The following is a 21705-nucleotide window of genomic DNA, read 5'->3' as shown; positions in this document are numbered from 1 at the left end:
AATGTTGGACTCCACTTAAATTATGTGTGCAAACATAAGTAGAATGAACAACAGGAAATAATTTAAGCACTCTACCATGGTAACCAAGAATTTGTCGATTTATGATTTATTCAGGCCTACTGAATATACTGTATAATTTCAAGATTACTGTAATAAACTGACAGAGCTAACTCCGAAACATGTCTTGGTGCAACTTGCATAAACATGCACTCTGTTAATTGGAATATTAATTTTTGCAAAATAATTTACATCACTACAGACTGTGGTTGTCAGCTACCAAAATACGTTTTTTATGGAAACAGATTGCAATGGCAGCTTATTATCCAGACGTCCCACAGACCTGAGTTACATACATTTTGCCAAATTTAAAAAAAGCCTATCTTTAGCATTTTTGTAAATAAGGAAAAATACATTAAAGTTATTAAAAATTGATTTACAAAATAATGTTTTCAACATACATGAGCAGGAAGCATTGACATTTAAATATAACAGCTCACAGAAATAATATTTTTTACTGGTCACTTCACAACTTGCAGTTCAAACATGTTTTTGAACAAACATGCCGAACATAAGATGAATATAACAGTCACACACGTTACAGTGGCAGAAATCAACTCGATTTCACATTTCCAGAATGAACATTTGTCCAGGGTTTAGTGTTTCGCTCAGGCCTCATTTGAGGATGACTTCATGTCACAGTCGAACAGTGTTTGGTGGGAATTGTTACCACATAATTGTTACAACATATTTCTTGCTTTCTGATTCCTTTAATTTCAGCTGCTTAATTCATGTTTGCAGTGAGGCATGATATTATAATTATCCAGGGTAAAACATGTACATTGTACACAATATAATTGTAAGACCTGGATACAATCATTTCTGTATGTAAAATGCAACATACTCATTCTGGTAAAAAAAATAATAATAATAATAATAAAAAAGCAACAGCGATCATTGTGTATAATTTCCTGTAATCACATTATACATTCAAGTATTGCCAATTAAGTCAACAAATTTCTAGCATAAGTGCTTGGTTCCTTCGTGGTTAAAGGTAAAGCCAGAGCAGGTTTATCAGCTCAGAGAAATGCTGTCTCACAAAACTACTGTAATAATTGGGTCAGAACATCTGAAACACTATAGTGCTTTATTTTATCAGAGGATACAATTCAAATGAATTCATTTTATTTAAAGTAGTTTGTGTACATAGATCAATTTAGTATTAAATTATTTTGTTAACAATATACTTGCTGCTTCAGTTGCTTGCAGTGCTGCTTACGAAGCAGCTGGTGGCAGTAGTGCACCGAGTTGCGTTAAAACCTGCTGTTTAACAGAGCAGAAGAAGAAGACTTAGCTGAGTTACAGCACTCAACTTCGTTCTGTTTTAGCAAATAAAAGTTTGTGTTCCACAAGTTAATTTGCCTGTTCAGTCTCTATACTGTGATTAAGAGACCACTGAGAGCAGAAGAGGAGACTAACGCTGGACGCTCGTCGACTGGGATTCCTCACAAAGAACCATCATATAGCTACCCATGAGGTAGCAGCTAGCTTCAAATGGCTGGGCCTTTGTGCCGTGATATCGACGCTTGATTTGGTTCCAAGCGCGAGCTTTTCTACTGCAAATAGTACCTCTTCAACGTGGGCGGGGTCTGCAGAGCAAACTGCAGTGATGTAGTTTTATACGCGACACAAACATAAACAATGGCGAACTCCGTGTGTTTACTTACTGCTGTGAATTTTTAAGAGAAAGTTGCTGGCGGCGAGAAAAACACGCTTGAGACATACAGAAGACTTTGGGAATTCATATGAGGATGAAGACGAGAAGGTACAAGCTGCTAGAGATGAAGAGACAAAGCATGACGGTAAGCTAATTGTTAGCTTCCTAAGTAGCTCGTAAATAATAACTGCAGGCTGTCGCTATTAACTATTAAAATTGTGGCTGTCAAAATAAAGCGTTAATTTAGATTAGTTACAATACCTATCAGGCCTTCAGCCACACTTTGCTCCATTTTGTTTTGACGTCAGTGACTTGGTCTGTGAATAAAGACACGTTTCTGAGCAATAAACGTGTTAATGTCCATACTTTTTTTTTTAACCAAAGTAATTTGCTTTGATAACTTATTGTTAAATCTCAAATGTGGGAGTTTGTGCATTTACTGACGTTCACGCACAAAATGTCGATTCGGTTTTAATGACCGTTAATTAACGTCGTCACTGAACTCGAACAGGCTTAAAACACATTTAAAACGTTTGTTTTTCATCCGGATTTTAATGTTCAATGGACAAATTTAAAATATGAAACCTAATAAGATAATTATTAAAGGAGTCATATTGTGCAGAAAGAATCAGCCTCCAAACTCCCACAATTCTGTTTTTATAGACATTCTTTATAATATATCCTTTTATTTCATTGTACACATAAATACAATGAAATTTGCCTGCATTTAACCCATCCAAATTACGCTTAGTTCTCCCAATTTAAGACCAATTTACAGCTTGTTTAATACCTCCTTGATATGTAACAAAAATAACCCTGATCCTTTTTTACCTGATTATTAAATGCCCCAAACACACAGATCTGAGTTTTTTTTAAATATACCTGCAATTAAATGATTCATTTAGATTAATCACAAACCCTGTAATCACATTTTTTTAATAACCTGACAGTACTAATTAAAATATGTATGCTGTGTGTGTTTCAGATGGTTTTCTCAGTCACCGCTACAGAGGTTCATGCCACGGAATGGGACACCTTTGTCTTCATGTTATACACCAGTTATGTTTCACTGTGAATTTTGAATTAATTTTTGTACTTTTTGCTAAAATGTCTCCACTTTTGTGTAACACCATTTTGATTTGTAAAAGTTACCAAGGTTTACTGATTTAAAGGTTAACAGTTTGAAAAGCTGTTTAAGCATAATCCAGTAGTAAAATAAGCTTTACATTTAATCGGGTCATAAATGTAAATGTAACAGACAGTAAAACGGGTTGTTCAAAATTCCTTAATGTAATGGTGCCTTCACTGAAGTGACTAAACCTTTTTATGTTAAATACCATTTGGTAAAATCTCAGTTTAGACATGATTATTCCAGCATCTGTGTAAAGATTCAGCCAGGTGTAGTGTGCAGTGTCTTCTGGAGCGGCAAAACCCAAATTAAAAATTCTTAGAAATGAACCAAAATGTTTTTTTACTGTTGACTCAGAATGAAATGACAAATTATGATAGTCACATGAGTCAAATTGTTTACTGCAACAAAAAAGAGCAAATACACACACACACACAAAAAGCAACACAAACTATACGTATAAGTTTCATGTGTCTGTAGTTTGTGATGGGGGCGCAGGTCACATGCCCCGGTCATGCATTGCCTGCACAAGGTCACCCAGCATGCCAAGATATGCCTGATTAAATGCAGCTTCCACCACCGTTGCTTCCTCAAGGATCAGCCGGATGTGTCGATCACACTGAACCCAGTTCAGCTTCAGCCTCAACGTCACTCAAGATGGTGAGATTCTCCTGCTAGAACAGGCTCCCTTTATCTCTTGCCTGGACACCTTCAGTCTTTGTATGATAATTCCCCAGAGTTTCAGTTATCTTGGTCACTTTGCATAAAAATTATGTTCCTTCAAACTTATTCTCCAACAAATCAGATCATTTGGAGCATCATTTTGAAAGAACATGATTTTTATGCAAAGCGATCAAGATAACTGAAACTTTGGGAAGGTCCAGCAAAATTTGCTGGACCTTTGTGGGATTTATGACAATATTTGGGTGATTCTTTAACTACGGGCACTATTGGCCTTGTAAATGTAATTTCCACCACACCATTGCCTTACAATATAAAGTGCCTTGGGGCAACTGTTGTGATTTGGCGCTATATACATGTGCTCTGATGTTACTGTTTATCTCCATAGAAACTACCCACACAATCTTTCATACAAACTTTTTAAAGGGACATTATTGTTGTGGAAATTACGGCAATAGTGTGGGACAACTACATTTTGTGTAAAAAAAAAAATCACAACAGTTGTATGACATTGAATACCCCAATTATGTTTTGATTATTTTACTGATATTTTATTCAGAGATATTTTAAAACATTAGAAAAAACGTTTGTTTACTATTCATTTTTATCATTGAAGATCATAAGTCTGGGTGTGGGACAAGCACAAAACGGCAATATTTGCATATAATGATGCTGAAAAAAGGTGAAAAAGTCATCATAGACTACTAGGACAAATTTCTTCAAACACTTTCATTGTAAAGATAACTATAAAAGTGTGAAATTTCCCCTTTTTTCTTTTTTTCATAAAATATGATCAAGGGACATAAAAGTGCCCGTAGTCTAAGAATCACCCATATATAAATATAAAAATACACTTTGCACTGGGATACCAATTAAGTAATTATTAAGAAGACAATCCTCATACGGCTGAGGGTATTTTAGCATTGTGTTTATATTTCATAATATCAAAGCTTATGAGCAGATTAACAGCAGCATTTAATTTGCATTGTACATAGAATATTTTTGATAAAATTTTATTTTACTTCCGGAGAAACTTTTTCTCTGGTGATCAAACATTAATTTAAATTAATATATCTTTTAATTATTTTTGTATATTTTTTTATCATGAATTTCCTCAGGAAATTTTATTGTAATGTGTTTGTGTTAAACTGTTCAGTTTCGCTCTTAAAAAATGTGTGTTCAGCAAGTCGCATTGTCAGATCTGACTAATGTCATACTGAGTCTTCAAAGCTGTGATTAAAAACTTTAATATTTTTCATAGGAATTTTCTAAGGGAATTTATTGAGAGTAATGTTTGTTTTAAAACTGTCCACAGTTTTGCTCTTAAATATCATAAGATATTATGTAGATGTAAGCTGAATTTATTTTTGCTCCTAAAATGTGTAGTTGGTTGTAGATCAATAGATGAATTTTTTTTTTAGGTTTCATTATTATTTCTCGAAGACTTATTCTTATTTTGTCTGAACATCTTTTGGAGTAGTGTCGGTGGTATGCCATGTAAGAAATCTTTTGTAAAGTTGAAAAATTTTCATTTATGTGCTTTTATTTTTGAGCATGATGTTTAATTCTGTAAAGATAAATTCCATCATGTTTTTTCATCATTTCAAAAGTTTCTGCATTATTGATTTTATGTGAATTCCATAAATACATTGCAAGTTACTATTTGAATAAAACGTTTGTTTTACATCATTTTTAGTTCTCAATAGGAAAAATCACAAATTGTAGATATATTGAGCAGGAACATTGCACGAACATCATATGAACAAAAAAATGACAGGTAATGTTAGCATTCGAACATTTTACAAATGTTCATTTAATGTTCTGGTTCAACTGTTCATATGTTTGTGAACATATGTATAATGTTCATTGAATGTTTGCATGCAAACATTACCTGTCATTCTTTGTTCATATGATGTTCATCCAATGTTCATGCCATGTTTGCAAATGTTCTCATGCAAACGTTCAATGAACATTCAAAGAATGTTCAGTTTCCGGGTGGGCCAGCCTTAACCGGGGAGGGGGTCTGAAACACGCTTTGTCCCCTGTTTACAATGGGGTACTCAGGTCAAAGCAGTTTCAGTCTTTTGTTCATGGTAATGAGTCATTCATGTCATCAGGACAGTCGTCAAGGGAGCCATCAGGAGAGGCTGCCGTCCCATCATTAGGAGGGACAGCTGCCCTGTCATTAGGAGGGTGCTTACTAGAGCACAATAGGTGCTAATTAGAGCTATTGTTTAGTCACCAGCCTATAGCAGTCGGCCTCTCGGTAGGAGGGGTCTGGTTAGGTTTAAAACTCCAGCTTTTGTGGCTTCTGTTTATTCTTCTCTACAAGAGTCAAGACAGAAGTCAGACTACCAGAGCAAGAATTTTAGCTGAGGAAGCTTCTGCGATTTGAAGCGAAACGTCCTCGCGTCAAGCAACCCAGTCCAGTCGAAGATTCAAGCTTCTCTACTATGGAAACCGCCTGGACAACTGAGAGCCTACACAGAAACGTTGAGGATTTGCAAATCATTGTATTTTTTTATTTACATTTTACACAATGTCCAACTTCATTGGAATTGGGGTTGTACTGTAAGAGGGGACTTAAAGAATGGCTCCTTGGTCAGCAAAACTGTGAACATTAGTTGAGATTTTAGATGAAAAAGAGGGTACAGAGGAGTGTGTTAAATATTTTCTTTTTTGTTTATGATCAGTACTTGAACATTTTGGCACTTTAGCAATAGTGTTGATTTTGTATTATCTCATTTGCTAATTTGTTCAGCCCAGTCTCACGCTTTTTTTTTTCATGCTCCCAGCACAAAATGAGTCAAATTTTCATGACGGGGCTTTTTTTAACTCAATATTACTAACCCTACTTCAACCCTAACCTTAACCATAACCTAATCGTACTCCTTCCCCCCACCCTTACCATAACCACCCCGACTGTCCCACATGAGAATGAATTCGTGCTGCCGTGATGAAAATGAGGCACTTTTCGTCACAATATCAAGAACCGATAGATTTAATGTATATTTTGTGCTCCTGAATCATGACTTACAGGGTTGAATTTGTTTATTGTAGTGTCTCGTAATGTGTTATGTTGTATTATATTGTATTCCTTTGTATGTGTCACGCATGATTTGTGTTGGTGGTATTTTTAGCCCATGGGACTGCGGATGGAAAATAGTCTTGAGCAAAATCCGGCGTATTTACAGTACTTGTTTTCATTTCATTAATATGCATTGTCCCATTCAAATGAATTAATAAATGAAATGAAATATATCAATTGTTTGAGCCACCTTCACCCAAAGCCCATCTGTATCACCAACCCCTGGCGCAAGTGATGTCAGCACAGTAGGCCATTGGGTGAAGTCGGTGCTATTTTTCCATCGTAGATTACTGTCTCATTGTGGCTCCTGTAATATTTCCATTCTTGACCCTTGGCCCAAGGTGGGTCAACTGATTTTTTTTTTTTTTTTTTTCCACCATCCATCCCTGGGCAAAGTGATATTTGCCAACTGATACTATTGCGTGAAGGTGGCTCAAACTGTTTTTTTTTCCATCTTACATCCCTGGATCAATGTAGCTCAGGCGATATTTCTATTCTCAACCCCTGGCTCAAGTGATATCTTCATTGTAGGTCATTGAATGAAGGAGGCTCAAGGCAAATGACAGCTATGTTTACTCTTTGAATTGTGAAATATGACCTGACAGCTAGTGTGGCGGGTATGCATCAGCCCTCTGATGCTTTTCATTTAATAACCACGAGTCTGTCATTTTTCAAGTTAACTTGTACAAACACATTCAAAACCTATGTCTTCAGTAGTAATACATTTAAAAGTCCTGCGCTTTTAGATGTATTACTGCACATATGTGTTCACTGTTCAGTAAGTTGCACGTTTTCATGAACATGGTGAATCTGCGAGGGTGTACATCAGATGTCCTACCCTAACCGGTTAAACAAAACCAGCAAGGAACACAAGACAGGTGCCAGGCAACCACTTGTTCAAACAATCCTGAGAGCAGGTGGAGCATAAAAGAAGGTAACAAAGGTGCAAGGAATGTCTTCTCTAAGAAGTGGGTGGTGTCATTTTTGTAGAGTTTGAATATGTACAAGAGTTTATTTTTTGTTTGTGCATACTGTTTGTTTTTAGTGTGAAACCCTGTATATATTCGGAGGGTGTTGTGGCACTCCCTTTGCATTTGAATGTTGCCATGGAACACCACCAATATTTGCATTGACATTATGAAAATAATAATAAATGCTGAGTATGAAATAACACAGTTCTAAAAGTATGATGACATGTGGGACAAGAAATACAAAACAAAATATCAACAAAAAAATACCCATGAGAAACATATTGCATGATGTAGGTTTGTAATGAGACCCGTGGCCATCAAATGCCGGTAAATCTCTGATAGCAACAGTGCAAGGATATTCTTTTTTGCAAGTTATATTTTAATCAGTCCTGCGATAGACTGGGGGTCTGTCTTGCCTAATGACCTCTGGGATTAGTACATGGGATGGGGTATATGGTGTATCCAACATGTTCTAGGTCTGGGATAATCTCCTTTCAGATGCACATTAAGTGGCTTTTAAGGTACCTTGGCTCCTTCCTGAGCACTTAGTTATTGGAATGTTGTATATGACAAAGTTAAAAATACATTTTAAAATCTTGATATTGCCGCTTTTTCTGAATCTATCTTATTAGGTGGATTGGAAACTTCACATTGTCCAGGTCTACCTTGTAAAAGAGATCTTGATCTCATTGGAACTAACCTGGTTAAATAAAGGCTACATTCAAATTAAATATGCATAACCCATGTTTTCACTAGGTTTCATAAACATTTTTTATTACTATGCTAGCCTGGCTTCTTGTGTTAAAAGTATATTTAAATCCAGATGTAGTGGTAGTGCATGTTTTGCTCCTGTGTGTCTGTCGGTGTTTGAATAAAAAGACGAGTTGATCTGATTTGGAGAAAAATTGCTTTAGCGTCAAGGTCACTTTTTTGGTCCAATACTTTTATATAGAGGCAATTTAGAACAGAATGAGATGTTTTTAGGATTCATATCCATCTGTGGATTTGAACATATTCTAATTTGGGTAAGTAATGTTACATTTTACACTGCATCTGGAAAGTATTCACAGCACTTCATTTTTCCATAATTTTTTTTGTTACAGCCTTATTCCAAAAGGGAGTAAATCCATTTCCCCCTTAAAATTTTACTCACAACACCCCATAATGACAACATGAAAAACGTTTGTCATTTTTGCAAATTTATATATATATACGAGGTCTATTAGAAAAGTATCCGACCTTATTATTTTTTTCAAAAACCATATGGATTTGAATCACGTGCGATTACATCAGACATGCTTGAACCCTCGTGGGCATGCGAGAGTTTTTTCACGCCTGTCGGTTACATCATTCGCCTGTGGGCAGTCTTTGAGTGAGGAGTCGTCCACCCGCTCGTCGATTTTTTTCATTGTTTAGGAATGGCTCAGAGACTGTTGCTTTGTTCGATAAAATTTTTTTTCAAAACTGTAAGGCACAACTGAGTGGACACCATTCAATAAATTCAGCTGGTTTTCGGTAAAAATTTTAACGGCTGATGAGAGATTTTGGTCTGGTAGTGTCGCTTTAAGGACGGTCCACGGCGCCTGACGGCGATCTGCGCTTCGAGGCGGCAGCGTCTCGCCGTTTCAAGTTGAAAACTTCCACATTTCAGGCTCTGTTGACGCAGTAAGTCGTCAGAGAACAGAGAACTTTCAGAAGAAGTCGGCATGAGGAGTTTATTCAGACATTCCATTGTTAACGGTCATTTTGTAATGAAAGAACGTGCGGGCAGAGTCGCATGTCGGGCTGGACCCGACCGCGGGGGGTCGCGGCAGGAAAAACACCTCCGTTGGAAATCTTAACGGGCAAGTTGGAACATGCCCAAGCTGTTAAACAATTTCTCAGTTACTCACTTGTTGAAAGCCATTAAAAGCCGCCTGAATTCTACAAATGGTTTTCAACACGGAGGTGTTTTTCCTGTCGCGGCGCACACAGATTTGCAGAGTCGTCACGGAAACGACTCGGCGAATTTGCGCGTACGTCTTTCATTAAAAAAATGTCCTTAAACAGTGGAATGTCCGCATAAATTCCTCATGCCGGCCTCTTCTGAATCTTCTCTGTTCTCTCACGATGTCCTGGGTGAATTAAGCCTTAAATTAGGATGTTTTCAGCTCGAAACAGGCCGACGACAGCGCCTGGAAGCGCTGCAGGACATCCCGCTCCGTGGGAAGTCCTTACACCGACAGAAACACCCCATAATCTCTCATCAGCCGTTAAACTTTTCACAGAAAACCAGCTTAATTTCTCGAATAGTGTCCACTCGGATATTCCTCACAGGTCCAGAAAAAATTTTGATAAAGCAACGCGCGCCGTCTCGAGCAGCGTGTGAAACAAAGGAATTCAGCCGAGAGGGCGGGACCACATCTCACTCAAGGCCTGCCCACAGGGAAATGACGCCACCGACACGCGTGAAAAACTCACGCATGCGCACGAGGGTTCAAGCATGATTGGTGTAATCGCATGTCATTCAAATCCATATAGTTAAAAAAAAATAAAAGGGTCGGTTTATTATCTAAGAGACCTCGTATATATATATATATATAAAGAAGTCACGTGTACTTAAGTATTCACAGCCTTTGCTCAACATGTTGTTGATGTACCTTTGGCAGCAATTCCAGCTTCAAGTCTTCTTGAATATGATGCCACAAGTTTGGTGCACCTATCTTTGGGTTTTGCCCATTCCTCTTTGCAGCACTTTTCAAGCTCCATCAGGTTGGATTGGAAGTGTCGCTGCATGCAGAGCCATTTTCAGATCTCTCCAGAGATGTTCAATCGGATTCAGGTCTGGGCTCTGAACCGTCGCCCCAGTCTGAGGTCAAGCGTGCTCTGGAGCAGATTTTCATCCAGGATGTCTCTGTACATTGCTGCATTCATCTTTCCCTCAATCCTGACTAGTCTCCCAGTTCCTGCTGCTGAAAAACATCCCCACAGCATGATGCTGCCACCACCATGCTTCACTGCAGGGATGGTGCTTGGTTTCCAAACATGTCACCTAGCATTCACACCAGAAAGTTCAATCTTTGCCTCATCAGCCACTATCTTATTGGATCCAAGACAATTTCATTTTCTAACTTGCCCATTGAACATGAAGCTCTGGATGAAAAACATCATGAATCAAACATTTTTAAACCTGTAAGAGCCCCACGTGGCTGTTTAATGAATGTTTGCTAAAGTCTTCCCACTGTTTCACCTCAAAAAAATCAGTTCACGCACAAAACCCCACATTTGAGATGTAACAATGACAGTTATGAAAGCAAATTATTTTGTATGAAAATTATTTAATAGGTATTTCACCTGTATGTGTTGCTGAGCAACAGGAAACATTAACAAGGATGTTTTATTGCACGTCAGAGTACAACATGAAGGTAATCTGAGCACTGTAGGTGTGCTGATAGTTATTTTCCTTGATGGTATTTAAAATGAACAAACAAACAAACTTCTGGTCTGATGATATTGTTTAAACCGTACAACAAAGGCTCCAAAAGGCATGCACATCCAAACCAGTTGCTGTGACACAAAACACTATTTACAGGCCAGCGCCCCATTGCACAAAAGCAGGATTCAGACATCCAGGACAAATGACTGAGTTGAGTTCAACAAATCTAAAATAGGAGCATTCAGGCTTAACTGGTTGCACAGAAACCAAGCCAGTCTGAGCAGACATGAATCCAACGAGCCAGGTGTAAACAATCATAGATAAGTGCACACGTGGATCCCTCAGATAGACACCGCCATCGATCACAGATTCACCGATGCGCCATGGCAACCAGAGCGGCATACTTCTCCCCAGCAGAGGTGGAAGTCGTCATGGAGGCATACGAGGACACAAAGGATTAAACAACAACGGCAAGCGTGGCAAAGTATTGCAGACTGCCTGAATGTGTTGTACGCACAAATACATGCACCCACTGCTCCACTGAAACCACAACAATTACAAACCAAATAGTTAACATCTCTGAAAATGTAGTTGCACTCTGAATATGAATCAGTTGAAATTGGAAGTGAAATTGTGTAAATGTAAATCCATCAGACTGTATCGCTCTTTGATAAATAGATGAGCTCACTGACTTAACTGAATTTTTCTTTGGGATAAATAAAGTTCATCTTAATGTTTGCTCCTCTGTTGTGTCATGAGCCTTTATATAACGGCTGAGTGGATCCTTCTCATTTGATTGGTGGCTTGTATGTTACATGGATTATTGATACAATTTGCCATTGTGTTTTATTGACCGTGCAATAGTTCTTTTTAGCGTGCAATTTTGGTGCTATATGAAATGTGCAGCCCAGTCTCACATTTTTCTTTCATGCTCCCATCACAAAATGAGTCAAATTTTCGTGACGGGGTGTTTTTTAACTCACTATTACTAACCCTACTCCTACCTCCACCCCTAACCTTAACCATAACCTAATCCTACTCCTTCCCCCAACCCTAACCATAACCACCCCCGCCCTCCCCACCCCATCATTTTTAATTTCATGTAGCCATCACGGAATGAATTAGAATGAATTTGTGCTGCCGTGATGAAAATGAGGCGCTTTTTGTCACAATATCACAAACCAATAGATTAATGTATATGTGGTACTAGGTGGGGAATCTGACTGGGGCGGTAACCTGTCAAACGGTAACGCACGCGGGTCGAGGGATGGCGTGAAGCCCCATGGTGCAATGACAGTGAGGGTGCACAGACATAATCCCACAGATGGTAGCTTTGCACCACTGGCTCCTCAGCCAAGCACCAAACGTGAAGAATTTCACATTTTGCGAGATGTGTGTTTGTGTTTCTGATATATGTTTTCAGTATTTATGTTTTGCAATTTGGGTAGGTGACGGTCTAGTGGTTAAGCGTTGGGCTTGAGACCAGAGGATTGTTGGTTCAAACCACAGCCTGACCGGAAAATCCCTAAAGTTGCTCCCGGTGTGTTGTGAGTGCCCTGCATGGCAGCACCCTAACATTGGTGTGTGTGTGTGTGTGTCTGTGTGAAAGGGTGAATGTGAGGCATAAATGTAAAGCGCTTTGAGTGTCTGATGCAGATGGAAAAGCACTATATAAAAAATGCAGCCCATTTACAGTTTGAGGGTAATTCATGATTTGCAGCTGATTCACATTTTTGGGGGTTAACAGGATTACATAGATTCTGGCACTTAGCCTGGTGTGTAGCAGACTTGCTCCACAGAATAAATCTCCATGGTGTCTTATGCCATAACATATCCCACTTTCCACTGTCCTGCTTTTTGTGCAACTGGATCACGGATAATTTGAGCCAGGATAACCACAATATGCTAACAATAAGGGATTAATATCTTAACCCTTATCATACTTTTGTGCAATAATATAAATATAATAATAAATCATGATAATTATAATAATAAATATAAATCATGTGATTATATATTTATATACACATTAATAAATATATAACATTTTTTTATATTTATATATTTTATGCAGATTATTTTATAGTTTTATGTTTATTACCTTACTGTTTATATTATTTATTGCTCCCTTTGGCAATCTAATGTGAAAATGAAAAGTAGATGAAAAAAAGAACTGAGCACAAACGTGAAAAGTCATGTTACACTAGTCACATCATTTTTCATTTTTTATTTTTAACTTTCACGCCTGGATGTGAATAAACTGCTCAGTATGTCCTTGTAAAAGGTGCACAGGTGTGTCTCGTTGAGATCACGTGGTTGGAGACGTGGCCTCAGGGCGAGTTAAAGCAGCCTGTCCAGAGGAGTGTCAAAGTTTTGTTGTCTGCAGTGAAGTGCAAACGTGAGTGTAGGAGACGGTTTGTTTTTGTTGGAAGGTAGGTGCTCTATATGCTTTATTCTTTTTGTTTTTCTTATTTCATCTGACATTTTACAGGTTAAGTGCAAAATGTGCTGTTTTATGCACATAAACATCAGGCTGTAGTCTACACAGACCTGCTTGTGAGCTTGCGGTATAATGAGGACTGACGTTTATGTAAAGCTGCCTTTTTTTTTCTCTCTGTTTTTCAAACCCTGTTGTCTCCTGCATGCTGCTTGACCTTTTGACCTGAAGCTATGGCTGAAGATGTCATCAAAGGTGGACAGGCTCAAAAGGATGAGGGCGTATTTGACTTTTTTAAAAAAAAGAAGGTATGTGTATTGTGCACATTTCATTCTGATACAAAGTCGTTAAATTTTGTTGAGTGAGAATTTGCATATAAACTAATGTTCACAGTTATTGTTGTTTCAAGATTTATTTATTTCATAAACTTTGCTGTCCAGGTCAGATTTGAGCTGAAGTGACTCAAAATATTCCATTTCACTTCATTATGAATTGTTAATCTGTACAACAAACATGATTACCACAGATTTAAGTGCACTAATGTGGCGTTTTGTCCCCCCCCCCCACTTTTTTTTTTAAGGGTGACGGCAAGGTGAGTGTTCTATATTCCATTAAAATTCACCTCCTTCAAATACAACAGAATAAAGTATCTTTAAAACTTTTTTTGGGGCTTGGGGGGATGACAAAGGAGGCTTCATTCTGCGTTTCATGTTTACTCATTCATATAGATACTAAATGTGAATTTTCCAGTGAAAATCTTTCCTGTAAGTCCTATATATTAATTACAGCTGCTTTGACTGTAAAGGGATTCACTTCCCCAAATGGCTTGAGGTGTAAAATTGATATGCCCCTTAAATTAATCTGTTCATGAGTGAGTTTTATTCAGTATGCACATAAACAAAATACCAACATAAAAATCTCTTACTAACATAAAAGAAAATGCAACAATAACTCAAACAATTTCCCAGTTGGGTGCGGCCGAAAGGGCAAGGGGCGGAGGCAAAAGCTTATAAACGCCCACCGCGTACACCAGTTACTATACACATTTAGATACACTCAAAACAAGGTAGCAATCAGAAAATAATGTACCGGAACAGAATAATCAATAATATGTGCAAATAAACAAACAACAGAAAACCCCACAAAAACAATTAGCCTAATATAACATAGTATAGTAAGAAGTTGCATTGTTTTTATAGAGCCTTTTAACACCTACTAATGTACCACATGATTTAATACAATGAGAACAATTATTCCAAATTCTAACACCTTTTACAGAAATGCAATGACTTTTAACAGTAGTTTGAATCTTTTAAATATCAATGTTCCTCGCAAATGATAACTGGACTCCCTCATTTTAAACAACTCCTGAAACGTGTAGAGGCAAAAGATTATTTTTAACTTTGTACATGATCTGTATCGTAAATAATTCACCAAATTGTGAAATTTCAAAATGCAGACGAGCAAACAATTGGTTTGTTGGTTCATAATTTTTTTTTTTTTAAACTTATAACTCTTACTGCTTTCCTTTGTAATAGGAAAAACTGAAATTTTTTGTTTTGTTTTTAGACACGTTTCCTCAACTTCAATACAACAGGTCATATGGGACAAGTAATGAATAATACTGCATGACCAACGGATGTTGGGGGAGGAAATAATGTGCTTTATACAAATTGAAATAAGTTTTGAAATTTTAGATTTGACATAATTTGTGAGTTTTCCAACTTAATTTATTGTCAATAGAAATGCCAAGAAATTTAGTTTCAGATACAGTTTCAGCATTGTTCAATAAGTTTCTATTTAAATTCTTAGGCTTATTTCCAAACATAATTAGAATCAAACCAGTATTTAAAATTTAATAATTCCTTCTCCATCCTTTCCAATAATTGTCCCCACAACCGAACAGTCGTGTAATCCAAAATACAAAGCACAGACTGACACCAAACTTATCATTAATATACAACAAAAGCTTTTGTATGTTAATGTAAGCTTAACATGCAGTCAAGCTTTTCTTACCAATACTAAACTTAAAATGAGGCTTTTCATTTATATAGTGCCAAATCAAAACGAAGTTGCCTCAAGGTGCTTCACAAAAGTAAGGTCTAACCTTACTAACCCCCAGAGCGAGCACACAGGTGACTGGTACAGAAATCCTCTGATTTGAAGAAGAAACCTCAAGCAGACAGACTCAAAGGGTGACCCACTGCTTGGGTCATTCTACTGACACAATTTACAAAACGAGTATACAGGAAATAAATACATGAGCTGATGAGCCTTAATTCTTTTAATTATGATTTAATTGTTTTGGCTGCCAATCGTAGGGTAGATTCTCTTTTTGTAACGTGCATATTTCATACTTCCCCCACTGCTACTGATGTGAACTGTTTGAAATTTGTATTTTTAGGATGGCAAATCAGACAAGGTAGGCTCCTTTGATGTGCATATTTCATACCTCCACTGTGTTCTGTTTTGAAATGTATTTTGTCTTTTATTTATATATATATATGTATATATATATTATTCTTTTTTTTTTTTTTAGGGTGGCAAATCAGACAAGGTAGGCTTCCTCTGATGTGTATGTTTCATACCCTCCCACCTCCACTGATGTGTACTGTTTTGAAATGTACGAGGTCTGTTAGAAAAGTATCCAACCTTTTTATTTTTTTCAAAAACCATATGGATTTGAATCACGTGTGATTGCATCAGCCAAGCTTGAACCTTCGTGCGCATGCGTGAGTTTTTTCGCGGCTGTCGGTTGCGTCATTCGCCTGTGAGCAGTGGGCCACCCCTCTCGTCGGATTTTTATTGCGAATAAATGTCTGAACGATTTGGAGCTTTGCTGCATCAAATTTTTCCAGAAACTGTGAGAGACCTCCAGGTGGACACATTCGAAAAATTCAGATGGCTTTCAGGGACAATTTTATGGGGATTACACAGATTAAGGAGTGCTCCAGCCGGTTTAAAGACCACCCACAGCATCTGAGAGCGCGGCGCGCTCCCAGCGCCGAAAGACATGCTCAGACCCCGCTGAAACAACCAGATCATTTCCAACGTGAAGGCTTTGTTGATCCGGGACATCATCTGACTTACACAACAATGGCAGAAGACGTGGACATCAGCACTTCTTCGGCACATTCCACTGTTACAGGAGTTTTTTTTCATGGAAAGAGGAGCGGAGGGATGCGCCACTGTGTAGCTCATGGTGCGGCACAAAACCACCTCCGTGTTGGTCTCACAGGACGGCTTTGAGACGGCTTTTCAGTCGTGTGACTATCCGAGAAATTGTGCATGAGCTGGACATGCCCCAACATGTCCTGTGAGGCTTCATCACGGTGTTGCTTTGCGCCATGCAGACCAACACAGAGGGGGTTTTGTGCTGCGCCATGAGTGGCACGGTGGCGCATTCCTCCGCTCCTCTTTCCATGACAAAAACTCCTGTAACAGTGGAATGTGCCGTTCATTTCCAAACTAGACGGTCTGTTGATCCGGGACGTCGTCTGACTAGCACAGGAATTGCGGAAGACGTGGACATCAGCACTTTTTTCGGCACATTGAGACAGACGTGCAGAGGAATTCCGTGCGTCGCATCGGTGGCGCCGCATGGCGTAAAGCAACGCCGTGATGAAGCCTCACAGGACATGTTGGGGCATGTCCAGCTCATGCACAATTTCTTGGATAGTCACATGACTGAAAAGCCGTCTGAAAGCCGTCCTGTGAGACCAACACGGAGGTGGTTTTGTGCCGCGCCATGAGCAGCATGGTGGCGCATCCCTCCGCTCCTCTTTCCATGGAAAAAAAAAACTCTTGTAACAGTGGAATGTGCCGAAAAAGTACTGATGTCCACATCTTCTGCCATGTTTGTGTAAGTCAGACAACCGTCCCGGATCAACAATGCCTTCACGTTGGAAATGATCTGGTTGTTTCAGCTGTCAATCGGCGCTCAGAGTGCGCCACGCTCTCAGACGCTGTGGGCGGTCTTTAAACCGGCTGGAGCACTCCGTAATCTGTGTAATCCCATAAAATTGTCCTGAAAGCCATCTGAATTTTTCGATGTGTCCACCTGGAGGTCTCTCACAGTTTCTGGAAAAATTTGATGCAGCAAAGCTCCAAATCGTTCAGACATTTATTCGCAATAAAAATCCGACGAGAAGGGTGGACCACTGCTCACACAAAGCCTGCTCACAGGCGAATGACGCAACCGACAGGTTGTGAAAACTCGCGCATGCGCTACGAAGGTACAAGCTTGGCTGATGCAATCACACGTGATTCAAATCCATATGTTTTTGAAAAAAAATAAAAAGCTCGGATACTATTCTAACAGACTTCGTATTTTGTCTTTATATATGTGTGTGTATAAATAATCAGACAAGGTAGGCTTCTTCTGATGTGTACTGTTGGAAATGTATTTTGGCAAGACTAACAGCTACAGTGTTGCAATAGATTTAATTACGTTTAATGGCTATGGAGTTCCAATTTGCTTTTTTTTTGTTTAAGGATGGCAAATCCGACAAGGTAGGCTCTTTTTGATGTGCATATTTCATACCTCCACTGTGTTCTGTTTTGAAAATGTATTTTGTCTTTTATTTATATATATATATGTATATATATATTATTCTTTTTTTTTTTTTTAGGGTGGCAAATCAGACAAGGTAGGTCTTCTTCTGATGTGTATGTTTCATTACCCTCCCACCTCCACGGATGTGTTCTGTTTTGAATGTATCTTGTCTATATGTGTATGTATTTTTTTTTTTTTTTTTTTTTTTTAGGGTGGCAAATCAGACAAGGTAGGCTCCTTTTGATGTGTATATGGTCTCACTGATCATGGTGCTAAAGCACAACGCTGTGCATGCAGTTCTGCATTTGCAAATTCTGCAGACACTTGTGATTACTGAACAGTCTGAAAGGTTACTAACTTCATGAATGCACATTCTGCTTGTCTAAGAGCTCTGAGGATGGAAAGAAGAAAAAGAAGACAAGGGGAAGAAGAAGGAGGGTGGTGGGAGTTCAAATTCATCCAGCAGTGACACTGTAAGGACTAATAGATCTACTTATGAAACTTTTTAAAAATGAAATGTCATGCTTGAAAGTGACTTTCCATAACTGCAAAAATAATAAATAAATCCTGTGAGCAGTGACTCAGTCATACCTTCTGAGGGCTGGTGTCACTAAGTCAATTGTGACTGTGCAACAGGTCTAACCAGCAGGTTCAGTTTGAGTCTGTCAACAACACTCTTCTTTTCCTCCTTTTTAATTGCCTATTTAGATAAGCTCCAGTGCCCCACAACCCTAAATTGGAATAAGTGGGTATTGAAGATGGATCCCAGAGTAAAGTCAAATATCCAAACCCCTGAAATATTTAATGCATTTTGACATAAGTCAGTTAAAATGCTGTTTTTGTGCTGAAATGTTGGAAACAAAACTGTCTGGACTTTCTATCATTAAAATAAAAATCAGTTAAAATAGCTGATTCCTTTACTAGAGCCACAGCAAGAGATGATCTAAGTTGTAGTTTTCTAAAACTTAAAGAACTATTGTTGGACCTGTAGCAACCTGACAACACACCTCAACATTCCTAACTAAACTGACGTTCTCATGCTATAAACTAACTCGTGTGTTCTTGTCTTTTCAGGACTGAAGGACAGAAAGAGGCTCATGTGGATTTTTTTTTTTTTTTTTTTTTTTTTGCATAAGCTTGTTCTGAAACCTATTGTGGGTCACAAAAGGTGCTTCCATGTAAAAATGCAGCGACTCCCAGACATGTTTTGACACTTTTTAAGTGTAATGGTAAAGGCTGTCTTCCATCTACAGGGTGACAGGATTTTCCACTTAAAATCAATAAAATGTGAGAGTTTTTGCTCTTGTTTCTATAAATGCCTAAACATAGCACAGTATTACATTTCTGAAAAGTACGAGGTCTGTCAATAAAGCAACGGTCCTTTTATATTTTTTCAAAACTATATGGATTTCATTCAGATGTTTTTACGTCAGACATGCTTGAACCCTCGTGCACATGCGTGAGTTTTTCCACGCCTGTCGGTGACGTCATTCGCCTGTGAGCACTCCTTGTGGGAGGAGTCGTCCAGCCCCTCGTCGGAATTCCTTTGTCTGGAAGTTGCTGAGAGACTGGCGCGTTGTTTGATCAAAATTTTTTCTAAACCTGTGAGGACACATCAAAGTGACACGGTTGAAAAATTAAGCTGGTTTTCAGTGAAAATTTTAACGGCTGATGAGAGATTTTGAGGTGATTCTGTCTCTTTAGGACTTCCCAGGTGCGAGACGTCGCTCAACGCTCTCAGCCGCCATCGTCAGCTGTTCAAGCTGAAAACCTCCACATTTCAGGCTCTATTGATCCAGGACGTCGTGAGAGAACAGAGAAGTTTCAGAAGAAGTCAGTTTTCAGCATTTTAATCCGGATATTCCACTGTTAAAGGAGATTTTTTTTTATGAAAGACGTGCGGACAGGTTCACGCGTCGGGACGCAGCTACGCGGTGCGGCGGCTCAGGAAAAACACCTCCGTGTTGATAACCATTTGTAAACTCCAGGCGGCTTTTGATGGCTTTCAGGGGAGTGAGTATATGAGAAATTGTTTAACAGACAGGACATGTTCCAACTTGTCCTTAAGGCCTTTCAACAGAGGTGTTTTTTCCTGTGGCGGAGCGTCGCGTAGCCGACGCGCGGACCCCCGTCCGCACGTCCTTTCATTAAAAAAATCTCCTTTAACAGGGAATATCCGGATAGACTGCTGAAACTGACTTCTTCTGAAACTTCTCTGTTCGTCTCACGACGTCCTGGATCAATAGAGCCTGAAATGTGGAGGTTTTCAGCTTCAACAGGATGACGACGGCGGCTGAGACCGCTCGAGCGACCGTCTCGCACCGTGGGAATTCCTTAAAGCGACAGAATCACCTCAAACCTCTCATCAGGCCGTTAAAATTTTCACTGACAACCAGCTTAATTTTTCGAACCGTGTCCACTTCGATTGTGTCTCACAGGTTTTAGAAAAATTTTGATCAAACAACGCGCCAGTCTCTCAGCAACTTCTCAGACAAAGGAATTCCGACGAGGGGCCTGGAGACTCCTCACACAAGGAGTGCTCACAGGCGAATGACGTCACCGACAGGGCGTGGAAAAACTAACGCCATGCGCACGAGGGTCAAGCATGTCTGACGTAAAACATCTGACTGAAATCCATATAGTTTTTTTGAAAAAAATAAAAAGGACCGTTACTTTATTGACAGCCCGTACTTCTTTTGCGATGGACTGAATGTCAGTTTGTTGTACAGCTCAATTATGGCCAAGGTTTGACATTTGACTTGACAAAAGACCTGTAAAATGGAGCATCTCAGCACTATAGTTATAAGGCATAAATGAAATAGTTCCATAAGTGGGGAAACCCACTTGACATTACTCAGCCAAATGACAGTGATGCTCATTCCACAATTTCGGTTCAGGAAGCTTTGCACTGTGTGGGTTGTAGTTCAATTGCTTGCTTTCTCTTTATATATATATATATAGATATTATATATATAGTATATCTTATATATGATAGACACACTGTACATTAACATGGTACATATTCACTTATTGTAGCAGTGTCTAGTAAAACTTTACACCATGTTTGTATTTAAAATTTAAATGTAATCAGATTTAATAACACAGCTATTAACTTACAGCTTAATCACAAAACCATTAAGAGACATTTGCACATGAATGTCAAACTAAAATGTCAGAACACTTACTCGTGCAAAGTTGGTTCAACTTTTTCTGGGGGGGGGGGGGGGGGTAAACATCTTGCACAACATTGACACAGAATCTGACCTTGCAGTCAAACATGATCCAAAACACAGCATGATTTTGGAGAAAATTACTACTGACATTTGTATTTATGGTCTGGCACTTTTCAAACAGGCACAGGAATTATTTTGTAAAGGTCTTACTGGCTTTGTGCCACTTATCCTCATTTAGGTATTCTGTGTGGAGCGAAAGTATTATCTGGGGGTGGGGGCAGAGGTAGATGCTCTGCTGTTCTGCGTGCACGGCTGTGGACAGATGAGCCCCTTGTATTGTTTAGCCCTCATAGCTTACTATTGAACTAAGTAAACATATGAGGTCTGTTAGAAAGTATCTGACTTTTTAATTTTTTTCAAAAACTATATGGATTTGAATCGTGCGCTTGCATCAGACAAGCCTTGAACCTTCGTGCGCATGCGTGAGGTTTTTTCACGCCTGTCGGTTGCTTCATTTGCCTGTGAGCAGGCTTTGTGTGCGC

General features: G+C 38.8%; 1 protein-coding gene and 1 long non-coding RNA gene across 7 annotated transcripts; one reads left to right on the top strand and one right to left on the bottom strand.

Annotated features, from left to right (window-relative positions):
- The first annotated feature begins 13315 nt into the window (after positions 1-13315).
- LOC117508250 (pre-mRNA-splicing factor CWC22 homolog) lies at positions 13316-19289 on the top strand. 6 transcript variants are annotated; one of them, XM_034167922.1, is made up of 10 exons: positions 13316-13430; positions 13667-13743; positions 14016-14027; positions 15840-15857; positions 15975-15992; positions 17930-17947; positions 18067-18084; positions 18202-18219; positions 18378-18463; positions 19065-19289. In XM_034167922.1, exons 2-10 carry the CDS (start codon positions 13669-13671, stop codon positions 19123-19125), a joined length of 324 nt encoding a protein of 107 aa, XP_034023813.1. In that variant the 5' UTR covers positions 13316-13430; positions 13667-13668; the 3' UTR covers positions 19126-19289. The 6 variants fall into 6 exon arrangements, with proteins under 6 accessions (XP_034023813.1, XP_034023816.1, XP_034023815.1 ...); XM_034167925.1 differs by lacking the exon at positions 15975-15992; XM_034167924.1 differs by lacking the exon at positions 17930-17947.
- LOC117508251 lies at positions 15908-18207 on the bottom strand. Its single transcript, XR_004560030.1, has 2 exons — positions 18126-18207; positions 15908-16031 (listed from the first exon to the last, which is right to left on the bottom strand). It is a non-coding gene; the product is annotated as an uncharacterized LOC117508251 (long non-coding RNA).
- Positions 19290-21705: the final 2416 nt, after the last annotated feature.

Source organism: Thalassophryne amazonica, chromosome 4 (assembly GCF_902500255.1).
Source record: "Thalassophryne amazonica chromosome 4, fThaAma1.1, whole genome shotgun sequence".
Classification (NCBI taxonomy): Eukaryota; Metazoa; Chordata; class Actinopteri; order Batrachoidiformes; family Batrachoididae; genus Thalassophryne; species Thalassophryne amazonica.
This window is presented reverse-complemented; position numbering and strand designations above follow the sequence as displayed.